We start from the raw sequence: 21,057 nt of genomic DNA, 5'->3' as shown, positions 1-21,057 counted from the left end.
TAACTTAGAGCATGCAATTGTTCTTGCTTTAGGGCATCGATATTCTTCTGGATGGGCTATTTGGGATTAGAAATAGGTCTTTTGTTTTGGTGTAAGCACTAAGACAGTACATTTTTAAGGAGTGCATCTCATTTCTATTTTAATACAAGTCTTATCTTTAAGGAATAGATCTAATTTGGCTTGAGAATTAGTGTGTGTTTGTGTCTTTAGAATGCATTTGTGAAGCTGGTAGGGTAAAAACTTTGTAGTGGTGCCAAAATGCTAATATGAGGCCCAACATATATTTCCACATTTTTAATTTGAACATTTTCTAGCTAATCTAATCTGAACGCACGATAATTAGTTTGGGTCTGACGTTGCGGTTGTAGCTTCAGTGTAAGAACCAACCATTTTCCTGATCCTACACTTATTGAAAGTCATGAGTTTACTTTGTTGCTGTCCAGGTTGTCTATATACTGGACCAAGTTTGTGCACTAGAAAATGAGGTGGTTCTTTGTTTAAAGAAACAAGGACTTGACTGTCTATGTAAGTGCATTTTTATTTTAATAATTCTTTCATTTTTAGCACCTGTTAGGATTGTATATTCTCTCTGTACATGCCGGGCTAAGTTTATCGTACCAATTATTGTGTATCTTATAGGCTGCAGATAGCATATTGATGAAGAAATCTGCTGCAATCATGCTTAGTGGAAAGAAGCCTGTCTAGGCCGCGGTTATTTTGGTTGGCTTTGAAGATGTGCTTGAAAATTATGATAAATTAATACAGAATGCAGTTGCTGACCAGCTCAGTTACCTGCAGTCTCTGTAGGGCCTCTTCAGGACACCTAAGACTGTTGTAAAATTTCAGGTGAGGTTGTTATTTTTTGAGTTGACATATGAAGTTGTTGAAGTTCATGGACCTCCTTCTTATCCATAGCTGTTGTAGTTCACTGGTGGTGTTGAAGTTGTTGTAGTTTCTCTGTTAATTGTGATTTGTGTCTGGCCACACCAAGTTTTTATCCTTGTCCTTTCATAAAAAAATTCTATTGTGATTTGTGCTAACACATCTTGAACTTTGTTAATTGTGATTTGTGCTAGCACACCCCTCTTATTTGTCCTTGTCCTTTCATAGAAAAAAATTGTCTGTTGTGATTTATGCTAACACATCTTGAATTCTGTTAATTATGATTTGTGCTAACTACATGCAGTAACAAATACATTTATTTGTGGTTGTGGACTAGGATTTTCATGCCAGGGGTTAGCTGGTTGATAACTGATTGTTACTGCACGTAGTCGCACTAGTATTATTGACATCACTACTCATGCAAAAGCTATTTGACTATGAATGACATTTTCTAGTTGATAGAGGATAGGATCCTAAGTAAGTAGATTATAGGTGGCCATGTTAACACAGGATATTTAACTAAGCTCACATGATATTTTCTTTTTTGGTTCTTGCGTGCTCGTAGAAGTGCTGGGTTAGCTACTTGATTTGGTTAGGGCAAAGTTAATCGAAGTGGGTAGCGAAGTGATTCAAATAAACTAATTTATTGGGTTTGTGTGTTATCCATCCAGAGTGCACAATATCAGAAGCTCTGTATGAGATAGATATCTGATGTCATTTCAAACTTAGGTGGTATCCTACATATTTTGGCACTTCTTTTGTTTGTATTCTCTAAATTCAGCATTAAGTCCATTCTGCTGCATCATAGATTTCATTAGAGGTCACTTCTGGACTGCAGTTTTGAAGTTATTATATAACTGTTCTCACAATGAAGTTGTTTACTTTTAGGCTTCTGACACCACCAGGAACTCCACTATTCCCATCTCTAGAGGTTCTCAAAAGGTCCGCAGTGAGCCAAGCTGAAACGCCAAAGGCTCGTCCAACTGTCTTAAAATCAAGGGTGAGCCATTTGAACATAAGCTATACTTTGGTTCTTTGGAGTGCAACTGTATAAGATTATCATAAGCAATATTTCTAACTGCACCAGACAAAGTTAGTGAAATTCCACCTTATTTGAACATAAATTGTACTTTGGTTCAACTCTGTTTATTGTGATTTATGCCTACCCAAACCAATTTTTTCTCCTTGTCATTTGTGTTGGGATGTGTGTGAGATTATGTTCATTCATAGTCACTTCTGTCCCTGCAGCAGACCACGATCCACGACACTAATTGGTTTTTTTGTATTTGGGAGGAGGCTGGTGAGCACATATCATTGCTTGTGTCTTTGTGTGTATGTGTGTGGAGGAGGCATAGGTGTGTCAGTGTTACCACGGTTTGCTTGCCTCTAAATCCTAATTGATGCACATTCTTTGCTTAAGCTACAATAGCCATCATGCCTAATTGAGCTCGGTCCCTCTGTTAACAATGACATTGATGAAGCATTTTTGTTTTACCCTGTACTGCTTGTGTATAGCCTCATCCTTCTATAGTTTTGGATAGCTGGGCTGTCTTGTGGCTATTGTAGTGGAATAGTAAGAGCTCACATCTTTTAATTGTGTGTTGCTTATACGCATACACTATACAAAAAAGTTGTGTTTAGTATCCATTTCTTGATTGCACATTTATAAGTAATAAATTGCATACTTAAAATACTGCAATTATGGTGTTTAACATGTGCAATATCTAGTCTTTATATATAACTTTGGCACTATTTTGTATGGGAGGCGTGCGTCGCAGCTACTGTCTTAATCTGAGTTTGTTTTGTTTGAAGTCAATATGCTGGTGCTCTGTCATTGATTATATCACATGTTTGCTGTCTGTATCTTTATGATGTCCTTGTTTCACTATCTCTTTAGTAATAATATGATGCTGAACTTACTATAGGGTCTTGTGGAAGAATTTCTAGAGTAGGAATCACATATGAATATATGGTGTATAATAGGTATGAGTCCTTGCCTTTTTATCTTACTTGAAATGTACTTTCAGTAGTGCAATAGTTCTATAATGTTTTATAAGGGCCAAAGCTTACTTGTCTTAGACCAGTAAAGACATGATGGTTGCTGAAATGCTGAATATTCTTCATTCCGTGCATATGGTTAGTTCAGCTGTGACAGCTAAATGCATAGATATTCAGTTTAGGGTGTTGATAACTACCAACTTTGAAGCATTTTGTTCTGTACTTGGACCTGCTTCTTAAACTATGCATATGTGAACTGATTATCTTGCAGGATGTGTGGTGTTTCTTCTCTTCCGTGCTGCTGCCTGATGGAATATCACCCTTATGATGCTTGAAGAGACTATTTTCAACAATGAAAGGACATGTCATTCTGGGTCTGAAGGGACTAAGATACATGAGACATGTATCAGGGAGCTTCTAACTAGACATGTTGTGTAAAAATTCATTGTTTTAGAGGCAGACAACAAACGTGTGCTACCTTGTGCTAAAACACATGGTTGCTTCTCTGTTGGAAATCATGTGTTATGCAAGCAACCAACAACCATGTGCTAACTTGTGCTAAAACACATGATTTCTTCTTTGTTTGGAATCATGTGTTATGCAAGCAACCAACAACCATGTGCTAGCTTGTACTGAAACACATGGTTGTTGGATAGAATTGCTTTTTACCTATATGGCCCTGAAAAAAAATACATCTTTCTTGTATGGCCTCTTTTTTTTTGAACTTACTTGTATGGCCCCGAAACGAAATTTTCTTCCTTCTATGGTCTTCCGTCCGTTTTTACCACTTGACAGTGTTAAGTCAAGGGTAAAATGACCGTTTTACTCCTGGCAAAAAAATAAAATGCAGAGTTTTGTTTGTCTGTTGTATATTTGGAGTAACATTAAGCCAATAAATTCACACATAACAGTACACAATAGGACACATAATCTAGTACACAAATATATTGCAATAAAATAAGCTTATCAAATGCATAAAAATTTTCACAAATGCATTGCAATTAACCATAGTTTGACACATAAATTGTTCACAAATCCACTATAGCTTCAGTCTCACATAAATAAGGTGACACATAAATAAGGTCACACAAAAAGTGCGAATTCAAACATACATTGGTCTCACGTACAACGATCGAATTCAATAGGCATATCACAAATCAAAGACTAAGCCTTCTTTTGCTTCGCGTGCTCATGGCAGGGCTGCTAGGAAGTCCTGTCTTGCTTCTTGTACCCATCGATGGGCTGCCAATTGGCACATTCGGAATGTCTACGCCTTTTTTCTTTGGAAAGCCTAGCTTCTTCTTGATAGGTGTCTCTTCTTTTTACCTTGAACGGGTTGATCTTCGTGTGAAGCAATAGAAAGTGCTTCGGACTGATTTGACCCACTTCTGTTAAGCGCTGTGTCTTCCTTTCTTGTACAACTGCTCTAGTTTAGCTTTGCTGCCCACCTCAGGCATTCTTCCCTTTTTGTTTCTTCTTGTATAGAACTGTTGGTGTTCTTTTTGTTTAATAAAAAGTTTACAGTGGGGTCTCCCCTGCTGTATTTTTTGTTAAAAAAATAGAGATCACAGTGATATCATTGAGAATATATACTTGTAATACACCTAGTAAAACTCCATAGCTGGTTCATACTTCATTACCTCTATTTTGGGGCTTCCCTGTGTAAATAGCACCTAACAAGAATACCTTCAGATTTCCTCCTATCTGTGCAGCAGAAAACATGATTTTACAGGTTGGCATTTGACATACAACAAGAAAGTAAGGAACATCTTCCCCAAAAAAAGGGAGTATGTATGGCACTTGAATCACTCCAGTTTATTCGCCTTCAGGTGACAAATGAAGTAGGCAGCAGTCTGGAAGGCAATATTCTTCAAAATCAGATGCAGCTGTTCAACCAGGTACCGCAGGAATCTTGGATGGAAAAAAAGAATGTAAAATTAGTGTAGAGGTTGAGAAATATGGAAGAGGAACTTAATGAATAAAGAGCACATGCCTTCTTGTTGAATATCCGGATAGCCTCTTCCCTGAATTGACAATGTAATATCATGAAACTAGAAAGAAATATTATGGGCCAGCCGCGCCGGGCTGCCTGCGGGGGAGGCCACTAGACGTGGCGGCCGCACCGGGTTGGCCACTGGCTGCGCCGGAGGGGGCGCCTAGTGGAGCGTCGTCCACCAGACGGGGCCGCACGCGCTCCACTAGACGAGCGGTGGCGCCTCCCCCACGGCAACCAATGCTGGGATTGCGGCCAGGACAAGGTGGATCCGGGGCCGGAGGTCCCGGCGGTGGCGGCGGCGCCCTCCCCCATCACGTTCTTTTTTTTCGCTCGGACTCCAGTTTCCGCTCGGTCTTGGTCTCGGTCTCGATCTCTGTACGATGCAGACATGCGACGGTATTGGGGGAAGTAGGAACACGGTTCCGGCTGATGTGTTATTAGTAGGGATGAAAACGGATCGGATACGGACGGATATCACCGATATTACATTTGTTTTCATATTTCTGTCCGGATTCAGATTCGAATACGGATAGTGTCAACTATGTCGGATAGAATACGATTGGATATCGACATCATAAATATGCGATTTGAGTATTCGGATACGGATACGGTATTGGATGTTGGATATCCGGACTCGGATACGAACAGATCTCAACCCCTCTAAACGGATTCGGTTTCGAATACGGTCGGAAAATATCCGTACCGTTTTCATCCCTAGTTATTAGAGAAAAACACCGTTTCCGTTGAAAAAAAAGCTAAAAAGTATGGCGAACAGGGCCGTAGCAGAAGGGTAATTTTGACCTTTCGCGTCTCAACCAGTGGCCAAACTAATAGAATACCCTAATAGAGTTGACACAAGGCCATAGAAGGAAGAAAATTTCGTTTAGGCATACGAGGAAGTTCATAAAAAAAGAAGTCGGAAGATGTATTTTTTTCGGGGCTTAAAAAGATCTTTTTTTCTTTTGCGTGACGAGGGGAAATTAGCTTGGGCTTCAGGTAGTTGCCGTTGGGCCGGGCTTCTATGGACAACAACATATCCCATGGGCCAATACATAAAGCCCAGTAATGATAACCCAGCCAATCGGGCGAGTCAATGGTCAACCAACCAAATGGGCAGTCACACTCACACACGAGACACGGCACGAGCAGACGAGCCGTCGACCGTCGTGTTCCGGTGCGGGTGTGTGGCGGCGGAGTTCGCGGGAGGAATGGCTGGCCGGCGGAGCCCAGATCACCCTCAATCATGCATCGACCCCCCATGGCGCCATCCGAGGATGGAATTATCTCTGTTGTCATCCACCACTCACCACTGGCGGGGGGCTGATGAGGTGAACGGGTGCTCCCCGCCTCCGCCGACGTGGACTCGCTGCCAGCCCCGCCCCGCAACGCGACGAACGAGAACGACGACGGGAGTGTCCGCGCCCGCCCGCGCGGTGCACCGAACGTGGCGCACCACTTGTGGCGCTCTCCAGCGCCGGGCGCCTTGAGCCGTCTACTTAACCGCCCCGGCTGCGAGCGGAGTGGGAGAAGGCGGTTCGAGACCGTTCCAGACACGGCAATGAAGCCCAGGCCTCTAGATTACCATTGCGGCCCGGCGGCGGCGGCGGCAGCGGGGTGCGCTGGCTGGGCGTGGAGGCCGAGGCCGAGGCCTCGCGGGGGCGGGAGGGCACCAGGGGTGTCGCTCAAGTGCTCCCACTCGGCGTCGTCGTCGTCGTCGGCGGCGGCGGGAGTGGTGCCCTCGGAGCACCGTCGCCGCGAGGTGCTGTACCGCCCGGTGGAGCAGCCCGGGACGGGGTACGGGTCGGAGCTGGAGGCGCGGATCGAGAAGGTCATCTTCGCCTGCCGCTTCATGACCTTCCTCGGCATCGGTGGCTTGCTCCTCGGCTCCGTCCCTTGTTTCCTCAAGGTGTTCTCGCTTCATTGATTGATTCGAGCATACGGGCTTTATCTCCCCTTAATTTGTGAACTGAAGCTTCGGATTGTGCAGGGAAGCGTTCATGTGATGAATGCCTTCGTCGACTACTACCTGCACGGCGGAGGGAAGCTCATCCTCATGCTGCTGGAAGCCATTGGTAACCAAATCCACTCACCTGATGCTTGTTCCATACCTCAAATAAGCACTGTTATGTGGCTAACCACTGTAACCCTTAACTTAAGGCCACAATGTACAATTCTACTACGATATCATTGCCGCATGCTCAAATCTGTTCTAACAATGGGCCTAATGGCTTTCTGTTGTGCATTGCCTGTTTCACATCCAGAAATGTTTCTCATTGGAACGGTCACGTTTGTCTTGGGGATAGGCTTGTACGAGCTCTTCATCAGTACCATAGACTCCTCTTACGGGTCCAACCTGTTCGGCCTGTTCAGCCTTCCGGTTGGTTCACATGCACATCCCTATCAGTGATACTCCTGAGGCAGCAAAGAATTGCAGTCAATCGCAGTTTCTTGACATCTCTGTTTCTGTCTGTAGGACCGGCCCAAGTGGGTTGAAATCAAGTCGCTAAATGATCTTAAGACAAAGCTGGGTCATGTCATTGTCCTGGTTCTACTGGTTGGCATCTTCGAGAAGAGCAAGAGGGTCACCATTACATCCTGTGCCGACCTCTTATGCTTTGCTGGAACGATTTTCCTTTCTTCAGTTTGCCTCTACCTACTTTCCAAGCTCCATACCACCAAATGAGGCAGCCATGCCCGAAATAAGAGTGTTTGTATATAAGTGATAGGACTGTTGTGTTGCTGTGCAATGCCTCAGGTTGTGTTCGTGTAGTAAATAATTAGGAAGTGGGGAGATACAGATTTCCCATGTACTCATGTATGGCTAGGGAGTTTCAGTTAGGCACAACCACACTACATTGAGTATCATCCTGTATGTGTAGCTCGATGTAATACAATCAATAACTGATATTCTCTTGAGCAAACTTATTTCAGTTTTGTTTTTAGTATGGGTGCTTTTGAAGAGACCTTCACTACTTCATAAAGGAAAAACTGACTGGTTAATTGGTTTTTGATAGAAAGAAGTGCACATATTGATGTCTTCTTCTCTGTTTTATGAACAGATTTGAAGTGAGCAACCATATATTTCCCTTTTTCTCATCCACATATTTGGTGATATGGAAATCTTCATACATTATCCGTCTTTGGTAGGCTGTTATTGTTATTTAAGCACGTGCCCCAGTTAAACCTTGTCAATATGACGGTGATCCATACTATATTTGATGAATGGAGGTTCCTTGTCTGATGGTATCACATGAGGTTTATTTCTTGTGCTGCAGCTAGCTTGTGAATGAACTGAAACACATAATCTTAGTGCATATATAACCATTGTCATGTATTAAGTGATAAATTTGTGACTTTATTTATTCAAGACAACATTATGAAGCATTTCTGCGCTGATATTCTTACAATAAATAAGATCAAGGAACCTAGATTGTGTACTATGTAATATCATTTTTAACAGTTTGATGAGGAACTACTACTACTACTACTACAATTGGTGCTCCAGTTCTACGACTTCTTTCAAATTAAACCAAGCGTCCACACGTATCTTGTGTATGTGGGTATCAAATGCTTGCTTGAGGTATGTTTCTGATCTTAAGTACTTATTTACAACTTCTCTCACAATTCAATATTTTGATATTTTCTAGTTGGATGGATCAATGCATTCTTGAATACCGCATGGCACCTTTGTCTAACATGACTTGGTATTTAGCATTTGCCTTTCCCTCAAAAATGAAAATCACTGAGGAACAAGAATGTTGTGGCAGAATGATGGAAACTTCATGCTTTATGACCTTTGGTCAAGTTTACAGCACTTTTTTCTTGGGGTCATTGAATGAAGGACATGAATAAATGCAGATATGTTCTATTGTGCTTGAAGGGCGGGCCTGATGCAAGCGGTAGACTCTTACCGCCTGTGACCGGAAGGTCCCGGGTTCAAGTCGCGGTCTCCTCGCATTGCACAGGCGAGGGTAAAGCTTGCCACTGACACCCTTCCCCACACTCCGCACAGAGCGGGAGCTCTTTGCACTGGGTACGCCCTTTTTTTTTTATGTTCTATTGTGCTTGTGCCACAAAGGATGATGGAACCTCAAATAAATTATATTGATGAGTTCTAGCCAACCAATGGGAGGCAATGTTCCAAAACAAAAAAAGACTTTGAAGTGCCTTTCCAAATCAAAATCAAAGTTCCAGGAATCCTAGAAAAATATCCGCCCACAGCAATGGGACAGTTTCTGGTGGCGCAATGCCTTGCATATAGTTGTTTTTAGCTTTGAACATTAGCTACTGCGTACACTTTTCCATATGCAGTGAGGAGCAACAAAACTAGAAGCCCCAACTTGCTTTTGCTTCGTCCACCCATTGTCCTGATAAGTTCTGATAGGTCATGGTCTGAATTTAATCGGAACATGGAAGATATTGATACTTAAAGTTTCCAACTTGCATCCCTATTTTGGCTTCGATGATACATATTTAGTCCTTATTAACTTTGTGCTGCCAAAATGTGGACGGTAGTATTTGCTAGTTTTAGTACAATTTTATCAGCATGAAAGTGTTACACTTTGTATTTTTAGTTTGCAACTTGCAGAGGTGCATGCTTCATTTTGCAACTTTCATACTTAAATGAGACTTCCATGATATGTTAGCTCTTGCAAGTTGGTGCAGACAAAATGTGGACCATGGGTTGTTACTTCTAATTTTAGTACAAGTGGTTCAGCTAGTGTGGTGAGCAGATGTTTCGGTAGAATAACCGATTATCATGTAAAATAACCGATTATCATGTAAACAGATTATCCAAAACTGTGTCCTCAGTCCTCGGTAATCCTTTCCTTGGTAACTTTTTTAGAACTGCTAGTTTGGTTGATTGATTAATGTCGGCGGAAAAAAAACTATAAATGAACTTACATGAAAGCTTACCTGTCAGGCTGTCAATCGGTTCACCCATAGTAGAGGCATATTCCAGCAGTTTTTATTTTATACTCCCTCCGTTCCTCAATATAAGCCATATAGATTTCTAAAGAAAATTCCAAAATATAGGTACATATTAGCTCCCACACCAATTAGTTTGGAAACCTTCCCACCATACATAGCACATGCCCCAACCAATCAATTAGATTTAGGAAGCAATCTGATTGGGAGAGAGGAGATGGCCTGATTTTCCTTTTTTCCTCGGTCTCACATCCTTTCCCAAGCCGTGCGTTAATATTGGTGCTAAAAACTATATGGCTTATATTAAGGAACGGAGGGAGTATTATAAATATCACTGTATAAAGTATGTATTCAGTTAGGTGAAGCTTAGATATATTTCTTAGAATAAAACCGTATTAGGAAAAGGTGTTCCCCTGGCGTAGGATTTGTAAAAAAAGAAAAGGTACTGGTATCCAATTGCTGAACAATTGGCTGGCTGTGGTCCTCCCATTAGTCATCTCCTTTTAAAGTACACCTTTTGAACTAAATTAGTGATACAACTTACAACCTGCGTATATAAAGAAGGGAGCTGGCTCAAGAGGTGAGGCAGTCTTAGCTGTGAGTAGCTGCAAGTAACTTGTCTACCGAGTTCTCAGCCCCTAATCCCACTCCAAACTAGCAACTACCATATTTTTCCTTGTGAACTTCATGGCCATTTCGTCGAAAATCATTGTTGTGTTCATGTTGCTTCTCAGTGCTATCTTCTTGGTGCAGCCCTCTGTGCCAGCTCATGCTAGGAAGCTGGAAGTGATGAGGGCACCTATCAGCAGCGTGCATCCTCCATGCACCCCAAGGAGTGTTCTGCAGGAGACTGCTACTCAGACCGAGTCTATCACTCCAGGTCATAGCCCCAGCATTGGCCATAACAGTCCTCCGAATTGAAACGCTCTCTGCATGACTCTGCATGAAGTCATCTGTATCTGGAATCTGTACTCTGATTATCTCAAGCTTATGTGGTGTTTCCTTGAGATCCTATGGTTTGTTTAAACTTGAAAGGCATAAGGCATGCCATGGAGGCAACCTGAGTTTTTGTTTCTTTTCCTTTTAGATACACCACCAGTAACACCTGAGCATGCATGCATGCATGCTTTCGTGCTTTTATTTTTCCACTCTTGTGTGAAAGACTTACTAAACTTGAAGAGGTGTAGCTGTGTCTCTTTTGTAAGCTGTTACTCGATGCTGTAAACTTGAGGAGGTGTACTGTAACATGATCTTGTTTAAAGTTTTCCTGCCACGATGAAATAGCTTTGCTTGTATATTTGTGTGTGCAATTTGATCTACCTTTGTGTATCCCTGGTTTGAATAATAATCAAGTTTGTGCCATTCAAACAGGAAAACACCTAGAATAATTACAGTTCTGTTCTACATGTCTTTTCCTTATCTGTGCCATGTCATGTCTTTGTCCTTTGTTGCATCGATCTGCTTGGGCTTCCCCAACGTGCCATGTTGGCGTGCTGCCCCAACCTCCACCTCTGCATCAAGATTCCATGTCACTCGGTTTTGATGGTCTCACAGATGGGCACGGTACAGTGCCCATACACATAACAAAGGAAAACGATCAAGAATGCATTTTGACAGAGAGAACGGTACCTTGGGAGAAAGAGAAAAGAGAAAAGGTGTTGCATGCATGCCTCCCTACCTCTGTAGGCGCAAGGCAATGAGACATGAGGAATTATGCATGTATGGATGAATGGTAGCTTAGTCTGGAGCTAATGCTTATACATGTCTGTCTTGTGCGTGCCCTTAGCCACCTGGCAGTGGAGGAGCCAGAAACTTTTAAGTGCCAGGACAATTCTTTTTGTGCATAAATATTTGCCTAAAAAGATATAATATTTCTCCAGAATACAAAGAATTCTTTTTCCTTTGCGCTTTGCCAACGAGCCCGGGCAGGCTCCGCCAGTGCCACCGGGCATGTTCTCCAAAGTAAGATGGCGACATCTCTATGCAAGGATCCTATTGTAAGCCTGGCAAAAGAAAAGAAGAGTCGGGTTTGTATCCATAGTTGCCTTTGTTGCATTCCTTTTTGAACGAATACTACACATGGTAATGAAGTATGATGGCGTTCAAAACTAATTTTTCACTAAAAAGGAATTAATTTCAATTTAAAGGATTTTGATTATTACTACTCCAATCCCTCCTCTAAACTAATTAATTAGCTTGTCCTAAGTGTCATATATTTTTTCGCAAAAAAATGTCATATATTTAAAAACAGTCATGCTTTTTTGACTGAAGGGAGTACCATGAACAAGAATGCAAAGATAATAGCTCAATGCAAGGTCATCATAGTCACAAAACAAAAGATGTGCATAAAAGAGCGTAGTGATTATGAATGAATCTCCTGAACGACGAGCTGTCCAGTGATTATCCGTACCACGATGTAACAGCTATTGGGGCCAAAGCAAAGCAAAGCATGCGGTCGGAGTGCATTGTACTGTGATATATGAAATAGCCCTGTTCGCTTGGCTTATAAGAGTCGTACTTTTTCAGTCAACGAACAGTATTTTTCTCTCACAATAAATCAGCCAACGGTACTTTCAACCATGGCTTATCAGGCAAACGAACATATATTATAAGAAATAAAGTACCAAGACAGCTAGTAGGGAGCCACACACACCACCACTACACTAAACACTAGACACCAGCCACCATTTGGTCCCGGTTTACAACAAACAAATAGCACTGTCCTAGGTTAGCACTTGCGCTCATCATCATGCACGTTAATGCATCTCCTTTTTCAGAAAAGTAAACCTAGTTGTTTCTAAAAATTGACCAGCAACACGTAGTGACTGAGAAAGATACTTCCGAATTAAGGCATGTGGGAGCTGCGATAGGTTATTTTTAACACATCTCCTTGGTTGTTTAGTGTTTTCTTGACTGATAGGAATCTCCATTAAGTGTGTTCAGCCATGTAATAACAAAAGGCTTTTCTTTAACAGCTGCATGAAATGCTCTAAGATTTGCTATAGGAATTTTATGCCTAACAAAAAGAATAATATGATGCCACATTATGTCATTTCATATGTCCTTTTCAGTATGCGTATTCGAGAAACTATGGCGTTACTAGAGCAAAGCGCTCCATGCAATGTTCTGATGAGCACTGTATGCATTGTACGAGGAGGAGGAGGAATTACATTAATTTCTAGTAATAAACCAAGTAAGTGTTTTCCTAAAATGTATGGTCAATTACACCCTTTTAGCTTAATAATGAATATTTTTTACGAATTTATAGAAGCACATATATGAGTATGTTTTTAGGTGACTACATGATCAATAGATTATTTTGTGTCAGAAAATACTTCCAAAATATGTTTGTTAGAAATTCAGTAATCAAAGTATGTTTTGTAGACTATCTATAATTCTTATAAGTTATTATCTGCCCCCTTTCCAAATTTTAAGTCGTTTTGACTTTTCATAATAGTTTTTATTACGTGCCTATACATGGTGTATCTCTAAGTGCATAACAAAAACTATATATTTCGAAAAGCCAAAACAACTTATAATTTGAAATGTAGAGAGTATATTAAATGATCAAGCATGCACCCTCCGTCCAAAAAGAGTGTCATTCTAGCTATGAAATTGGACAGCAAAAAGAATGTCATTTAGCTATGAATTAGGAGGGGGTGCACTTGATAACATGCATATATAATCAACAACTCGCCAACATTTAGCAGCTGATGAACTGACTTGTTTCCAGCAAGAAGAATGGTTAGCTGACATCATTTAACCCTTCAACTACAATCAGCATGCAACGACATATTTTCACCATCACTCTACAGCTGTTGGTGAGTGACAATCTGAGGTCAAGCCGACAAAAACACAGTAAAGCATCTGCACGTACACATAGCTGACTCAGCATCTCAGCCCTAATGCCGCAATGCATCTCCTTTACAATAAAGAAAGCCTTGTGGTCTCCAAAACTTGACCAGCAGCAACTAGTGCTAGGCAATACTGTTTCCCAAATGTAGCATGCGGCTAAGCAGCGATATTTTATATTGTTCGGCAATTGTGTGAAGTAATCACCATTAGCTTGCATTAGGCAATATAATACAGGGGGCTTAGTATGGCAAAACAAAGCTGATTAGATTGCTGTTTTCATGTAAAGCTGCTTTAATTCTGCTGCATATATATATCTGTCTGTGCATGCTAGCTGATGAACTAGTGGCATACATAGGCGGAATCAGATCGCCTGACGTCGCCTTCGTCGACTGCACTCGGCAGTCAGCCATATCTAACCGTCCCGCAGCAATCAGAGGGTGAACTCGAGCACGAGGCTCCCACAGTTCTATCCACCCACACGCTGAGTCTCGGCCCAACAAAAGTGCGGCCTGTTAACAGGGGCGGAGCCCAGAATCCCATTGCAAGACCGTGGGTGCCCAGGCACCCCCTCCATTTTGAAAATTTCTTGAGGACTAGAAACTTTTGGCCATATAGGCACCCCCCATGGCCCAAGATGAGGCACCCCCTGCAGCCCAAGAAGGCAAAGAAGCCCACGTCGTAGCCTGGTTTCCATCCAGCTGAAGCGTCGCTCCCTCGCAGCCTCGCTCGAACTGCATCGGTCGCGGTTCCTGGCTTCCTTCCGCGGGTTTCCATCCAGCTGAAAACGGTCGGAAGCGGTCGAAAAACTCCTAAATTATTTTCTACTTTTACTTTTAAAATACGAAAACGAAAAACCGGACACGAAAACGAACGCGAACTTACGAATTATCGAGAATTTCGAAAACGAATCAATTCGAGCGGATTTATGTCGAACACGGTCGATATACGAAAACTCAATACGGAATACCGACCCATAGACCAAGTGCATGACTAAGTGCATACATGATCAAGTTCAAGTGCATATAATAATTAACAAGTGCATATTATAGAAACATGAACTCGAACTGAGTCAGAATAATTTTATTAATCTTTTTAGAATAGATGTAGTATTTTATTTTAAAGATTTATTCAGATTTTTCTTTTGAGTAACACAGATTTATTCGGTTAATGCAAAAACTATCGAATGATTGACTTTGCAGGTGGGGGTTAAGCCGATAAGCTTGATGGGCTATGGCCCAGGTGGGCTTTCGTGTAGATGATGCTGGTTTCCTAACATTTAGCACCATCTCATGAGGTGAAGAGAGATGAGCGTCGTCTATAAAAGAGGGCAACTGGCCACCAGTAAAAAGAACGCAGCTGCGTGGTGAACAACATGTAATTGGGCTGTATGACCTGTGCAGTTGGCCAAATTCGGTTTAAACCGAATTTTCAATTCGGAATATTTTAAATTAAAAGTAGAAAAGTAGAAAACGGTCGAAAAATGTCTAAATCGTTTTCTACTTTTACATTTGAAATATGAAACATCTGAAATGCGAAAACGAAAACGATAAAGTCGGACAAGAAAATGCGAATTCGATCGAATTAAATATAGAAAACGACGTGGTTCGGTTCGGGATATTTCCGTTCCGTTTTCATCCTTAGCTGAAGCGTCAAGCCGCGCCGCGCGCCCCTGCAAACCTGTGGCGTTGCCGTCCAATCTCCAAGCTGTCTGACACTCCGACTCTGACTCCAAGCGTCAAGCCGCGCCCCTGCCGCCCAGCGCCCTGTGTCTGCTGTCCGCGCCGGCGAACTGACGGCGACTCGCGCTCGCCGACTCCGCGTGCCACCGTGCCGCCTGGCCGTCCGGCTGGCCGCTGGTCGTCCGATCGCTCCACTCGGCCACTCCATCGAGTCCTTGTCCAGTGAGTTTTTATCCTCAATTTAATGTCCAATCAAATTATTTATCTGTGAAATCGTGAACTGCAATTTGATTATCCTTCATGCCTATGATTGAATTTTAGGTAATCATGGAGAGGTATTATAAACGGAAAGCTCAAGACACGATCGATGCCAATAGAACTTGATGTCCAGATGAAATCAATTGGGACGAGGAGATTAAATATGACACGGTTTGAGGAAAGAAATTGATGCTTACCATCCTAACGTGAGAGAAAAGGTGAGAAGAAAATACTTGCCAGCCTCGCACGTGTGAACAGATCGGAGAGAAAGAGAAGACGAGAAGATTTATTCCAGAATGGTTTGATGAGTTTGGTCCTTGGCTTGAATATAGTGAGGCAAAGGATAGAGCATATTGCTTTTATTGTTTCTTGTTTGGAGAAAAGAAAGATGCAGGATATGATGCATTTGTTGTTAACGGCTGGAATGGCTATCATAGGAAAGAAAGGCTAACGTCACATATTGGTGAGGTTGGTGGCTTACACTGTAATGCAATGAAGAAGTGATGATTTGTTACAAAGAAAGCAACACATAGATGTTGCTTACATAGATGTTGCTTACACTATAATGCAATGAAGAAGTATTGAAACTGATTGAAGCAAGTGCGAGTCTTGCCAGAATGAAAAAGATATCTGAATATTTGAGATGGAAAAAATAGGCGCGTGATGTTCTGATTGTTCCTTTTTCTTTATGAGATGATATAGATTTTACTTGTTCACTACCGAATCAATTTTGTTGTCTAATTGCTCTGATTTTCTGCTTCATATACAATCACAATTGGCACAAATTGCTACCACTTGTGTTTCCTATCCTATTTAATTTCCTTCACAAACTGTCATGGGGGAATGCAGGTTTCCTGCAACCCGCTGAATGGAGCTCGAGCTCGCAACTGCATCTAAAGGCTTGAACTGCAGCTGGAGCTCGAGCGTTGGGGGCTGGACCTGTAGCTGCGCGTCGGCGAAGGGATGTCTAGATACATAGCAAATATACATATAGAAAAGCCAAAATGGCTCACAGTTTGGAATTTGTTTGGGGGGGGGGGGGGGGGGGGGGGGGGGGGGGGGTGTTGGTGAAGGGTACTAATTAATTAGAAACGAAGGGGGATACATGATTTTTACTTTGGACTTGAGAACAAATTAAGGTGTGTTGCACTATGTGGCGCAAAGTCATGGTTTATGTGCTTATGCCTTCTGCACATTGCGATCTGATCAGTCTTTTTAGCTACTAGTACATTTCGCACGCCCTCGCGCACGTTGGTTAAAACACATGATATATGAGCGTCACTGAATGAAAATAGCCAGTATCTAAAATGGCTTGTCAACACATCATTAGTCAACTATATTATCTGAGAAGCGCTATGGCATAGAACAAAGATCAGTAACGTGCACTTACAAAGGAATCTGCTTATTGGTACAACACATAACGGAAATAGGTAGTGCCAGGTATGTGGACACATGATGCGGCTATAGTTACATTATTTGATAAGCATTTTGCAAAAGCTATTAGCTAACTAGAAGTTGGGGCTGAATAGCAAAGCCTTCCTTCTAGCGGGTGTAGCTTTGTCGCCGATGAAGTATGCTGCTTTGGTTCCAGATCTATAGCAATGAGAATACCATTATGAGTGCAGTGAATATAATATGCGATGCCTAAATCAGCGAAAGTAATAAATTAAGAGAAGCAGCCAGAGGAAAAAGGCAACAAGATTTTCAAATTGTGCCAAAGATCTGTAAAATACTATGCTTTGGGCGAGAAGACAAAGCTGTGAAGAATCGTTTGGATGGGCCAGATAAAATGCTCGGATGCATGTTTCTTGCTAAAAAAGACAGGTATTTTCTTGTAGTTTAAAGAATGGAGGTGGCAAAACAGTACAGGTTGCCAGTAGAAGGCAAATATGAAGGCACAGGGCAATGGCAGTCAAGCATGAACCATGATAGGTAAGGTTTACCTATTTTGGCTGACGTCCAGAGGAAGTTCGCCGTCCACTGCTCTTTTCTTGCTGTTTAGGATTTTCTTTCGTTCATCTACACAGTGCAGAATTGTTATGAGCATCAAGCAATGTCAAAAGAAAATAGCAAAACACCTTAGGCATAATTATTAAGGTATCGTTGCCCCCTTCTTTTCTGCTCTTTGAATTTGTCAACCTGCTAATTTCATTGCAGCTGCAACTAATGAGGGATCCAATAGCATAGTTAACCATTCAAAGGGCATAGACACACCTGTACTTGCTATCAGCAGCTACCGAAAGCCCGAAACAAATACATTTTTTTGTCTCGTAGCATCGAAAAACTAAACTAATATCGAAATGATTGTTTCAGTCTTCATTTATTAGTTTCACTCTACAAAGATGATGGAATGAAAGCATGGTGATCACGAAAATAAACATGAAACTTTGGAGTCATGTAGTTAAAAATTGTGTATTGATACGTACTAACTGAACAAATTTATTCATTTCATACTTATCTCAAAACACTTCTGACCAATATCATTGTACATATGAGAATGATTGGAGATGGCAAGAGCCCAGGCCAAAACTTGAACAATTTGGACCGAAGTGCACGCATCATCTTTGTTGATGTAATAAGTTTGTAATTTTGAAAGACAACAAAGATAGGTATCATATACATACCAAAATGCTTCGGCTATGTCTAAATGAACTGTACGTCTATACCACTGTAGCACAGGCCCAGATTGGAAGCTTCATTATTTCAATATATTATTACACTCTAGTTAGGTAAAAAATAAGAGCATCATGAGCAACCTAAATCATTTTGTGAAACCTATCTGGTGGTTGACGGAAAGAATTCAAAGGAGAAAACACATCTAAAGAGTACTTTGGCAACATTTTTGAAAGTCGGCATATTGGTTTTTTAGTATGATAGGTCTCATGGAAGTCCATAAATAACCAGATTCAAATTTGATCGACGCACCAAAACAGAGCAAACTGAATAATAAAGAAAAAAATGGAAAGCATATCCTTTTTTACCTTCACAGGTCTTGAAACCTTGAGGCCAAGTGATCCAAGTGATACAATGTTCCACTTCTTTAGCATTTGAATAGACAGAGTTTTTTTGCGAACTTTCACAGAAAAGATAAACAATTATGTCAAAGAAAGAGATCACTGATAGCTCTAGAACCTACAGTTAATAGAGCAGCAGAACCCTAGCGCTCACAAGGCTACACTTTACAGGGTAACCAACCCCTTTAAAGTAACAGAAAATGACCATAACATTTAACCATTTTCTGAACTGCACTACTAAAATCCCTATAGCTCAGCAAAGCTTCTTTCTCTATCTTAAGACCTAAGAACTAAATAGCTAAATTGAGGGGCAAACTGTACATGAGCTATAGAAATTACAGTAGAAACTGCTAAAATGGCAACAGTAGACAATGGCACACATCAATCTGTTTCCTTTGGTAATTTTTGAAGGCCGAATAAATAAATTCAGCACCAATTTTGGAGACCAGACTGTGTAAATATAGCATCAACTCTGTGTGTCCTACTGTCTTCATCATTTATAACACCAGAAAAAGTTTTGAGGAAACAACCATGTCCGTTGGGTCCGTAGATACAAATGTTGACTTTTTGTTGATAGCACAAATGCCTACAATAAGTTAGCAAAGCATGCACATTTACATTGACAACAACAAAGCTTAGAAAATATTACATTCAACAATAGAACAAAAAATGCACCTCATCTACATTTTTAACTTATGACCATAAAAGGTATTACCTATGAGATGGAAAGTTTGTGACAACAGCTGGATCCTTCCAACTTTCACATAGCTTCTTTTGAGTTTCTGCACAAAATTGAAACTATTCTTATGTTAGCAATGGAGAAATGATCATATCAATCTTCGGTAATTTTAACTTAATAAAAATGTCGGTGTTAGCAATTGAGACACTGGCATTACATAATCCTAGGACTTATATTAGGCTATAAAATAGACACCAAGAACATGTAAAGATATATGAGGGGCCTTATATTTTGTGAACTGATACTGTGACCATGCAACTTGTAGCAGAAGCGAACAGGATGTTGAAATTTTCTCAGTAGTTGGATCCTTCGAGTTTTCACATAACCTCTTTTGACTTGTTGCACAAAATCGGAACTATGCCTATGTTCGCATCGACGCAATAACCGTATCAACATTCAATAATTTTAAGCAGATAAAAGTCTAGGGACTACGAAATTGGCATGACATAACCTCAGGAATTATTTTAGGCTGTAAAATAGACACTGAAAATATGTAAAGATATATCAGGGACCTAACATTTTGCTAATGATACTGTGCCACTGCAACTTCTAGTAGAAGTGAATATGCATAATAGGCTATATGTATTTACGTAGAAAAAAACTCCCCCGAAATAATCCAGTCCCTGTGAAAAGAAACATAAATGGGTGGAGACGATGCGATTATACCTCTCCTCAATCAAGAACGGAAATCCAAGAAAAGATCCTCACTTCCTGAATCCACTGAACCGTCGTGTCCTGCAGAGTCCTAAGCCTTTGAAAAATATATTGAACGGAGATTCAGCACCGACGAAACAATACACAAAAAAATAAATCTTCACCACAAATCTGTAACCAAGAGATTCTGGGTACAGACGGAGAGGATACATGTTGTTTCTTTGGTTTGCTGAAGTTGAGCATCAGGTAGTAATTAACAAATAACAAGGCTGTTCAATTTTTGGCTACAACGGTCATTACAAATACAGATAATAGGAATCCTGCATTTATTGATGCTAGCAATAAGATCAACAACACCACCTCTATCTCCAGCAGACATACCGTCAACTTCATCCATGATTAGTACAACTCTAGGATTGGTTGACCTGTGGAATTGTTGCCCGCTTAATATATAATAATCAAAATACAAAGTCAAAAGAATTCAAGACTCATGCTGCAACACCAACCACTTGTCACTATAATTCAGAGTTGTGTTGCTGATAGGGTCGTTGATAAACTCTTTTGCCCACAGCACTTGGTTCGGCCGAAGAAAATGAAGCATAAATAACATATTAACATGAGAAATGCAAAATCAGAAACAAAAAATAAGTGACAGTGAGTTGATCCTCCAGAGGATGCGAGCATAATAGTAGGATCAAGTTAATATCCACAATATGAATAGAAGAGTCATGTCTCAGATAATCAGATCCAAGCAACTATGAGCATGACAAAATTATGTATTAGGTTGTGTTAAGCAAGATTCCACGACCTGTTATCCAACTATAGAATCCTTAGGAGTTCGGAGCTCCAGTCAGCGACGAAGCTAGCGGGGGGCTACCCGTGCTCTAGCCCCCCCTACGGCCATGATTTACATGGAGCCCGGGCTTAGCCCGGGCTACCGCCATGAGGAGGAAGAAGAAGGCAAGGAGGGGCTGGAGGAAGAAGAAGAGGAAGCCAGCCCTGGCTTTGTCGATTCCTGGCTTCGTCGCTGGCTCCAGTCTATCTTGTTTTTCA

At 41.2% G+C, this 21,057-nt stretch overlaps 1 protein-coding gene and 1 long non-coding RNA gene across 2 annotated transcripts; one reads left to right on the top strand and one right to left on the bottom strand.

Annotated features, from left to right (window-relative positions):
• Positions 1–6,394: 6,394 nt before the first annotated feature.
• LOC136528686 (uncharacterized) lies at positions 6,395–7,818 on the top strand. Its single transcript, XM_066521655.1, has 4 exons — positions 6,395–6,782; positions 6,864–6,948; positions 7,138–7,253; positions 7,350–7,818. Exons 1-4 carry the CDS (start codon positions 6,435–6,437, stop codon positions 7,557–7,559), a joined length of 759 nt encoding a protein of 252 aa, XP_066377752.1. The 5' UTR covers positions 6,395–6,434; the 3' UTR covers positions 7,560–7,818.
• A 9,140-nt stretch (positions 7,819–16,958) lies between these two features.
• Positions 16,959–20,289, bottom strand: LOC136525315 (uncharacterized). Its single transcript, XR_010776486.1, has 5 exons — positions 20,017–20,289; positions 19,327–19,393; positions 18,579–18,670; positions 17,541–17,616; positions 16,959–17,190 (listed from the first exon to the last, which is right to left on the bottom strand). It is a non-coding gene; the product is annotated as an uncharacterized lncRNA (long non-coding RNA).
• Positions 20,290–21,057: the final 768 nt, after the last annotated feature.

This window comes from Miscanthus floridulus, chromosome 19 (assembly GCF_019320115.1).
Source record: "Miscanthus floridulus cultivar M001 chromosome 19, ASM1932011v1, whole genome shotgun sequence".
In the NCBI taxonomy this organism is placed as follows: domain Eukaryota; kingdom Viridiplantae; phylum Streptophyta; class Magnoliopsida; order Poales; family Poaceae; genus Miscanthus; species Miscanthus floridulus.
This window is presented reverse-complemented; position numbering and strand designations above follow the sequence as displayed.